The 10,230-nt window shown below is 50.9% G+C and overlaps 1 protein-coding gene across 1 annotated transcript; it reads left to right on the top strand.

The window, feature by feature from the left end:
- Positions 1–346: 346 nt before the first annotated feature.
- Positions 347–9,337, top strand: LOC134473878 (uncharacterized). Its single transcript, XM_063239658.1, has 2 exons — positions 347–908; positions 6,298–9,337. The coding sequence occupies exon 2, from the start codon at positions 6,365–6,367 to the stop codon at positions 8,237–8,239; it is 1,875 nt and encodes a 624-aa protein (XP_063095728.1). The 5' UTR covers positions 347–908; positions 6,298–6,364; the 3' UTR covers positions 8,240–9,337.
- Positions 9,338–10,230: the final 893 nt, after the last annotated feature.

Raw genomic sequence — 10,230 nt, 5'->3', positions numbered from 1 at the left:
CTTCCTTCCAAGGAGAACAGTGCCGTTGAGCAGGCTGTTATCTCAGGCTGGTGAGAGTGGAAACAGCTGCCTTCCAAGGCAGAAAGGGACTTTAGCTAGGAGGAGTTTGCTACACAGGGTGAAAATGTGTTCAAGGAAGGCAACCAGATGTGGAAACTCTGAGCTGAGATGCTGAGAGGCGCAACCCAGGCAAAGGAGCGTGAGCAGGAGGAACTGATATTTGGTGCTGTTTGTGATGAGACTGCCTCAAACTTGCAGCTGCCCCTCCTGCCTCAGCTACATGAATGCTGGGATTATAGGCATACATCATCATGTTGGGCAGGAACTGATATTCACACATGTTGGGAGCTCGACCGAGTGATATGAGGCCTGTGGTGAGGAGTGAAGCCTGAGCTAGATTGCCCCTCCCGTCGACCGAGTGATATGAGGCCTGTGGTGAGGAGTGAAGCCTGAGCTAGATTACCCCTCCCATCGAGTATGCCAAGATGGCGCCCATTTCCTGCTCCCTAGCTAGTAAACAACACGCCCTGTAAGCTAGTCTGCCCAGCAACAGCTGACGCTGGCCAATCAGCTCGTCTTGCCTACTTTGATGTGATTGGTCGATGTGTCCATATATATGCTGACACCACCCCTGGGGCGAGTACACACACCAAGAAGAGGGACTGCTGAGAGAAGCACACAAGGAGCCGTAGGGAACGGACCAGAGGAGGCTTCCCTCAGGCGGGATCCGAGATCCCGGAACAGGGCGTACGGAGAGAGAAAATAAATCAGAGGCTATCCGCCGACTACTCGTGTCGTGTGTTTTTTCCTGCCGGCCGGGATCGACACCGACATTTGGTGGCCCGTACGGGGAGCTGATCACCCCCGAGGCGAGGCGGACGACGCTCCAGTATTGCTCTGCAGGACAGGTGAGTAGGGGATAAACCTGGGCTCTGGGTGGCGCGCACCTACAGGGCTTTTTAGACTCCCCTCAAGCTCACGTGTATGTGGCAGGTTAGCCTCACACGGTGAGAACGGACTCCTCAGTGACAGGCATGGGCAACTTACCCACTAAGAGTTCCAAGTCACTGGTAAGAGCGGTGAAAGACCTGCTCAAGATTTCAGGTATATCAATGAGCTCCAAGACACTTACGGAGTTTCTCCAACAAGTAGATGAGGCGGCACCCTGGTTCCTGCCGACGGGGCACTTGTCCCTACCTTGCTGGGAGAAATTAGGTAAGGATTTAGAGAGAGCAGAAGAGGAGCGCCGACTCCCACTTTCGGTTCGGCCGCTCTGGGAGATGATTCATTCATGCCTCAAAGGGGAGAGGAATGGGGCTAAGGATAGCGCAGATGGGCTCTCTCAGGCCCGCCGAGCTTTTGAAGGGGCCCGTTCGGAGTCCTCCCGAGAGGGGTCCGTCGCAGGGAGCGTGCGGAGGCGCTCGCGAGAGCGAGGCAAGAGAGAGGTACCCCCTGCCTCGGATTCCTCGGGCTCAGATACCTCGGAAGGCGAGGACAATGAGGCAAGTGACCCCCCTAATCCCTTTGCAGCTTTACGTAGAGACCTAGTCAAGATGCAGACAGACCTAGAGAAGGGAAGGAAACTCCTGAGCACTCCCCAACGGAAAGCCGTAGAGCCTTCCGCGCCACCCTGGGAGGTCCCAAACACCGGTTCCTGTGGTGAGATGGCGGCCTGGGGCCATCCTCCGTCACCCCCCCCATGGAGGGAGTGGCCTGGACCGTTGTCACATGTAGGGCCACCATCTTGTCTGCCTGGCGACCCGCCATCTTGTGCCCCAAAGACTGGTCGGCCATGTTACAAAGAGATACAATTTTGTGATAGGGAGGGACAGACATCTCATGGGGAGGCACCACCCTGTGAAAAAATGCCAAGGTCCCAGGGAAGGTATTTTCGTAGATGGACATTTAGAATGGAACAGATTCCTCAAGGGGCGAATGAGTATGAACAATGTGGGCTTTATCCGGTGCTCCTAGCGCAAGGCCAAGGACCCAATTACTGGGAACCACTGGAGATCAAGCAAATTAAGGAGCTTAAAAATGCGGTTGCCACATTTGGCCCTACTGCTCCTTACACTATAACTATGTTGGAGAATTTGTCTGCCGGTGGCTTTCTGACGCCCAGTGATTGGACCCAACTGGCTAAAGCCTGCCTGGCCCCCGGGGCTTTTCTGGATTGGCGCGCCTGGTATACTGAGTTTGCCGCCGAACAGGCTGAAAAAAATGCGGCTAGGGGCCATAGGGGGCAAAATGAGGATATGCTTATGGGTAAGGGTCAGTACGCTCAAGATCAAACTAGATTCCCTCCAAATGTGTATGAACAGATACATAACATAGGCATCCGCGCCTGGAAGCAGGTAAACAACACAGGGGTGGCCTCACAATGCCTCTCTAAAATTGTTCAGGGCAACACAGAACCTTTTGTGGATTTTGTGGCCAGAATGCAGGAGGCAGCTGACAGACTCTTTTCAGATCCGAGTGCTGCTGCTCCTCTTATTAAACAGTTAATCTTCGAACAGTGCACCAAGGACTGCAGGGCAGCCATAGCACCCCATAAAGGTAAAAACATAGAGGCGTGGATTAAAATTTGTAGAGAAATAGGGGGGCCATTATCCAACTCAGGCGTGGCTGCCCTTTTAGCCGCCGCCTTACAACAGACAGGGCCTCAGAAGACCAATCACCCTGGTAAGCCCAGGGGATGTTTCCAGTGTGGGGATCCCAGCCATATAAGGAAAAACTGCCCCAAGACCGGACAGGGGGAGTTTATATCCAAGAGACAGGAATCAGACAGACGAACGGGAACCTGCGAAAGGTGCGGTAAAGGTTCTCACAAAGCAAAAGATTGCAGATCTATTTTTGATGCCCAGGGGAACCGTATTAGTGGCAGGGAGACTACGGAGCCAAAAAACGGCCAGAGGGGGCCCTCCTTACGGACGGGCCCCCACTCCCTAGACAGGACAACACAAGATGGCACCCCCCCACAGGGGCCACCCCCGGGCCAGCAGGCGTGGACCTCTGTGTCGCCTCCAGACTCCTATTAACACCCGATATGGGCGTTCAGGTGGTTGAAACCACCTCCAAAGGACCACTACCCGACAAGCTAGTTGGTTTAGTGATTGGACAGTCCTCCACAGCCCTCCGGGGCCTTACCGTGATCCCTGGAGTTGTAGACCCAGATTATTTAGGAAACATCAAAATCATGGTACAATCTCATATAGGGACCATAGTAATTGATGAAGGGGATAAGATAGCACAACTTTTACTGTTCCCCAGTCTCCATGAGAGACCCCGGTCCGGTCAACGGGTTAGAGGGGGTCAGGGACTTGGCTCCTCTAAGGAAATTTTTGAAGGGCTTCATATGACTCTTGATAAAAGGCCCATGCTATCGCTCAGGATTAACGGAAAAAAGATAACAGGACTCCTAGATACAGGGGCAGACCGTTCCATCGTCTCCAAGAAAGACTGGCCCCCTAGTTGGCCTACCAACACAGCTGACAACACACTCCAAGGATTGGGGATAGTGGCTGCCCCCCAGGTTAGTGCTGTGACCCTGCCTTGGGGTGATGAGGAAGGTCACCGAGGACATTTTCAACCTTTTGTCTTGCAGCTGCCAGTATCCTTGTGGGGAAGAGACGTTCTCACCCAGATGGATGTCACTCTTACATCCACCTGCTCTCCCCAAGCCAAAGGGATACTCAAAAATCAGGGATATGTCCCCGGCAAGGGCCTGGGCGCAGCCCTGCAGGGCCGGACATCCCCCGTACCTGTAGAAAAAAGGGAAGGTAGACACGGGTTGGGTTTTTCCTAGGGGTCACTGAGAAACTTCTCCTGCCCGCTCCAATTAAGATCACCTGGAAATCTCAAAATCCAGTTTGGGTGCCTCAGTGGCCCTTACCCAAGGAGAAGCTTTTAGCATTAACTGAGATAGTCAAAACCCAGTTTCAGGCGGGACACGTAAAGCCGTCAACCTCCCCTTGGAATACCCCTGTCTTTGTTATCAGGAAGAAATCAGGCAAGTGGAGGCTGCTCCATGATCTGAGGGCTGTCAACTCACAGATGCAGCCCCTGGGGGCGATCCAGAGGGGACTACCAGCCCTCTCAGCCATCCCTCGGTCCTGGCCAGTTTATGCCATAGATCTTAGAGACTGTTTTTTCTCAATCCCCCTGCATCCAGAGGACACCCACAGATTCGCCTTTACCCTACCCACCATTAACCAAGAGAGTCCTGATCAGAGGTACGAGTGGGTTACATTACCCCAGGGTATGGCCAACAGTCCCACCATGTGTCAGATGTATCTTGATTTTCTACTGGCCCCCTTGCGTGAAGCCTTCCCCAGAATTAGATGTATTCATTACATGGATGATTTGCTAATCAGTGCAAAAGATGTGACTGAGTTGGAGGATATGCTTGGCCAATTGGTCAGGGCCCTGAGAAAGGCAAATTTACATATTGCCCCTGACAAGATTCAGGGAGGAGACATAGTGACCTACCTGGGCACCAAAGTCTCCCCCACATCGATTTCTCCACAAAAGGTAACCATCAGAACAGATAGCCTAAGGACCTTGAATGACATGCAAAAGCTACTGGGAGATATAAACTGGATCAGACCTTATTTACACATCCCTAACTCGGACTTAAAGCCCCTGTTCGACCTCCTGAAAGGAGACCCGGATATTGCCTCCCCCAGGGAGTTCACCCCGGAAGCCAGAGTTGCTCTGAGAAAGATAGAGGAAGCCCTAAGTACAGCTGCATTGCGGAGAATTGACTCAGAACAGCCTTTTGAGGTCTGCTTGTTGCAGACCGTTTCTCAACCTACGGCAGTGATTTGGCAAAAGGGACCACTTTTGTGGGTGCACCCTAAGGTCTCACCTGCCAAGATTATCGAACATTATCCGGAAACGGTCGCTTCCCTGGCCTTGGAGGCACATGGCAGGGCTATCCAACATTTTGGCTCTGCACCCCATGCTATTCGGGTACCTTATACCGCTTCTCAAATAAAAATCCTGACTGCTTGTATAGATACGTGGGCCATCCTGAGATGTGTTTTTCTTGGGGAGATAGACAACCAGTTCCCCAGGGACCCCATACTACAGTTTGTTACTCAACATCCGGTGATATTTCCAAAAATCACCGCGTCCACACCACTTACTCCTGCAACAACGATCTATACGGACGGGTCAAAAACCGGGATAGGGGCTTATGTGGTCTCAGGTATGCCTCCGATCAGCATACAATTTGAACCAGATCAACCACAGGTGGTAGAGTTACAAATTGTACAAACCGTCCTCGAGAAGTTCCCAGGGGCCCTTAATATTGTTTCTGACTCAAAATACGTTGTTAATGCCATGCAGGTCCTTGAGACTGCGGGCCCGATTAAGCCAACCTCCAAAGTGACTAATTTGTTTTTGTCTATCCAGACTCTGCTGATAAATAGACACAACAAAATATACATCACTCACATAAGAGCACATACGCGCCTGCCAGGGCCCATGGTACAGGGCAATGCGGCAGCTGACGTGGCCACTCGCCCGTTGTGGATACTCAATATGTTATCTTCAATAGAACAAGCCCGTCTGTTTCATGACAGATTTCATGTCAACGCCAGGACGTTAGCCAACCAGTACCACATTTCCAGGGCTGACGCGCGGGACATCGTACGGTTATGCGGCTCTTGCGCCACATACACACCCGTCGTATCAACGGGAGTTAACCCCAGGGGATTGATTCCTGGCGACACTTGGCAAATGGATGTCACACATATGATAGAATTCGGATCTCTTAAATATGTTCATGTCTCTACGGACACCTGCTCTCATATTATATTTGCGACTGCTGAAACTGGCGAAAAGGTGTCTCATGTAATCAATCATTGCCTGACAGCTTGGGCCGCATGGGACAAACCAAAAATATTAAAAACTGATAATGGACCAGCTTATACAAGCAGAGCCTTTAATGAGTTCTGTGAAAAAATGGGGGTACAGTTAAAACATGGCATCCCATACAATCCCCAAGGTCAAGGAATTATTGAAAGGGCTCATAGGAGCCTTAAAGATATTCTACAAAAACAAAAAGGGGGAATAAGTCAGGGCCTGCCCCCAAAGGCACGGCTCTCCATGGCACTGTTCACATACAATTTTCTGAACCTGAATAACAACAATCACTCCCCGGCCATGGAACATTGTAATCCATCTCCTGGCAATAGGGGATGGGTGAAATGGAAAGATGTCCTGACGGGACAATGGATGGGCCCGGATCCAGTAGTTAGCTGGAACCGAGGTGCGGTTTGTGTTTTCCCGCAGGAACCAGGACGAGAACCATTGTGGGTCCCAGAACGGCTGACGCGTGTGGCGAATCCAACGAAACATAATGCAGGAGACACTCCAAAACTCAACGGCAGCGGACAGCCTAATCAAGATCGGTCCGACCAGGATATTGCTGCTCGACCGAGGAATACCGTATGACTTATGGGACACAGTAATGATTATGCTCTCGATAGTAATTGGCTCTCTTTTAGGGTACGGTGCAGCCAGAGTGGCTAGGCCACGCCGCCTTCCGGCAGCCCCCTTCCTTCTGGTTTTGATGCTCACCACCACTACTGAAATAGGAGCAGACTTGGTGTGGGCAGCGATACATCATCCGCCAGCGCTAGCCGCTATCTCCACCACAGCCCCCTCTCTCCCAAAGTTGTATGCAAAAAACTGCTCCGCCAGATTGCCTTGCATACCAGATATACCGTTAACCATCAGACCCATACGTTTTGACCTTCCCATCACCAATGACGTGGTCATTTTTTCCACTAATAGTAACCCCTCGTGTCACCGGGGATCCTGCGTTAGCTTCCTGCCCCTCCTTGTAAAATGGTACAATACCTCCCTGACGGTGAGGTTGTCTGTCCCATCCCTGCATTCGCCTGGATGTTTTAAAGCTGGCACACTTAGCGGCGGAGTCATCACTTTTAACTCAACCTGCAAACCCCGAGCAGCCATGCACACCCGTCCCGATTTCCCCACATGCCCATACCGTGTGTCCCCAAGCCGAAAAAGACAGATGGTGGACCTGTCACAACTTTCATGGCAGCCCTGTACTGTCGACGGCGTGGGAGTGACTCATCTAAACATGTCTTGGTGGTCCCGGTTCTCTCCTCCATCCGGTAGTAACAACATATTCGCGTTGACCTGGTGGGAGTCCTACCTGAGAGTGAACAACAAGTGGGCAATAAGCTTCCCCTTCCCCCTTAATGAAAATTGGTTGTGCCTCTCCACCGGAGCCTGCATGGACTTAAGACCCATGCTCGCTATTAACGCTTCTGCCTCTAATGGAACCACCAATGTCACCCTTAATTCTGAGGCTGCATGCGTAAAACCGCCCTACTTATGGGTATTCTCTGCTGACATCTCCTTTAAGTGCAGTAACCAACCATGCTTTACAGGGAACTGCTGGAATGGGTCTTTCCCGTATGCTATGTTGGCTCTTCGACCCCCACTGATGTGGGTTCCCTTTAACGAATCTGTTTGGGTTCATCCCGTCTATCAGCAGGACCAACTACCCATGCTCAGACGTAAGAGAGATTTTGGGATCACAGCGGCCCTGACAGCACTGTTCGTGACTCTGACTGCGACGGCTGTGACGGCTGCCGTTGCTCTGACCCAGTCTACGCTGACGGCTCAGGCCTTTACCAATCTTACGGACACCACCTCCCTGGCGCTGAGGGAGCAACAAGAAGTCAACCTCCTCCAGCACAACGCCATAATGGCGTTACAGCAGCAGATCGACCTAATCGCTCAGGAAGTCCAGGGACTCTGGGAGGTGGCTAACAATTTATGTGACGCCAGATGGGCATTCACCCAGTTGTGCGTTACCCCCATCCAGGTCAACCGTTCGGCTTACAGGCAATTTCAGGATTATGTTCTCACCACCTATAATTCTTCCTTTTGGAACGCTAGCGTGCGCCTGGATATGACTATCCGGCAGCTAGATCAGATAGAGGTGCCTATACTTACAGCCTCCTTTTTTGATGATGTCCTAAGCCAGATAGGCTCCTTCTTCAAACCTTCGTCACTTCTTGCGTATGGGATCATTCTTGCTCTTGTGATTGTCACTCTCGTGACTCTTAGGTGCCTGCGGTCGATAAGGGCGACCCAAAAGACACATATGACATTGATGATGTTGCTGGCCCAGAGTCAAGGGGATTCCACACCTAGCGTTTTCTGGGCTCAGGCTAGAAAGGCACGGCTCCTTTAACCAGTACGTGGCTGCCCTCGCCATTATTCTTACGGATGTTCTAGTATTATTACGTACGTCTCCTTCCCCGTCGCGGCTGCGAACTTAGACTAGAAGGACCCCACGCTTAAGGCGTGTTCCCATTGATAATTAGAAAATAGTAATTAGTGATTGTAGTGAACGGGGATTATGGTTGGTAATTAGTGATTACGCGGTTCCTCAAATGTCACTCGGCTGACCCCTCCGTGTCTCCCCCAAGATATAAGCTTTAAGAGTTGAGTGGGCAAGCCAACGACGGGTAAGACGGGAGAAGTTCTCCTGATCAACCTAAGACAGGCTCTACTCCGAGGGTCCTCTAGGGAGTGAGAGTTATGGCATTGAGATGCGAGACCAAGGGTACTGCAGTGCCATCCGCCTCGAGGGTTGAGGGGAAGGCAGGAATGAATGTCTATATGCATCCAGGTTCGGTTCACAAAAGCCTGGCCCTGCGAAAAAATGAACCACTCACCTTGAGCATGGTCCTGGCGCAAGGATATGTACGAGACAAGGTGATGCACAGCAGGGTATAGACCTCTACATTCTCTCATGCCTCGGCCTGCGAAATAGGCCCACTCCCAGACACCTCACATGGACCCACAGACCGCCCTATCTTAATAAATAAAGAAGGGGGAGATGTTGGGAGCTCGACCGAGTGATATGAGGCCTGTGGTGAGGAGTGAAGCCTGAGCTAGATTGCCCCTCCCGTCGACCGAGTGATATGAGGCCTGTGGTGAGGAGTGAAGCCTGAGCTAGATTACCCCTCCCATCGAGTATGCCAAGATGGCGCCCATTTCCTGCTCCCTAGCTAGTAAACAACACGCCCTGTAAGCTAGTCTGCCCAGCAACAGCTGACGCTGGCCAATCAGCTCGTCTTGCCTACTTTGATGTGATTGGTCGATGTGTCCATATATATGCTGACACCACCCCTGGGGCGAGTACACACACCAAGAAGAGGGACTGCTGAGAGAAGCACACAAGGAGCCGTAGGGAACGGACCAGAGGAGGCTTCCCTCAGGCGGGATCCGAGATCCCGGAACAGGGCGTACGGAGAGAGAAAATAAATCAGAGGCTATCCGCCGACTACTCGTGTCGTGTGTTTTTTCCTGCCGGCCGGGATCGACACCGACACACACACACACACACACACACACACACACACTTTTGTTTTGAGATAAGGTCTCACTCTATAGTCTAGGCTGGCCTCAAACTCATGGCAACCCTCCTACCTCAGCCTTCTGAGTGCTGGGATTAAAAGCATGCATCCTGATGCCCAGCCCTCATATTCTTGATGATGTGCATTGGTGTTATTATTTGATGTAGGCACATTACATTTCCTTAGTGCCTTTCATCTAAGGATTGTAAAGTGCAAGGCAAACATTAATTAATTCTTACAACATCGTGAACTATAATCGTATGCATAGATAGTAGATGAGTCACCTGACAAACCAGCAAAACACAGCCTTTACGGGAAAGACTAGGCGGGTACAACCTAATGCATAAATAACCTTGTCAAATGGTTTAGGGCAGAAAAAGAGGCATCTTTTTTTTTGAAACTAAAAAACTGATGGAGTGCCATTTAAAAATATCCTAATAATACCTTCATTAGATCTGTAACACTCTGACTTTTGCAACAAATATTACCAGAAAAAGAAAGAAGCGTTAAGAGTCTATTCATAGCTACACCTTCAATCTTATTATCACCCCCGATGCAGCACTGTAGCAGCCAAGCAGACCTAGTCATTAAGCCAAGCTTTGATTTAGTATCATCGCAGGGAAAGTGTGCCATGGGCTGACTCATCAGCAGTGTGATTCTCGCCTAGATTTCCCTGGAGTCTCTGCCTTGGGTGTGTAGCAGGCCGAGGCCTGTGTAGCTGCAGAGAGATTGAATCTTCATTATTGCTTTTTAGGCGCCTCTCCTTAATAAAAGCAAAAATAGAATGTGTAAAGAAAAACACTTCTGAGGAAATGGCCTC

Source organism: Cavia porcellus, unplaced genomic scaffold (assembly GCF_034190915.1).
Source record: "Cavia porcellus strain 051 isolate PalLab524CR breed Dunkin Hartley unplaced genomic scaffold, mCavPor4.1 scaffold_29, whole genome shotgun sequence".
Taxonomy (NCBI): domain Eukaryota; kingdom Metazoa; phylum Chordata; class Mammalia; order Rodentia; family Caviidae; genus Cavia; species Cavia porcellus.
This window is presented reverse-complemented; position numbering and strand designations above follow the sequence as displayed.

Excerpts from the sequence above, each read along its gene's own strand:
- LOC134473878 (XM_063239658.1), top strand. The coding sequence starts at position 6,365 with ATGCAGGAGACACTCCAAAACTCAACGGCAGCGGACAGCCTAATCAAG.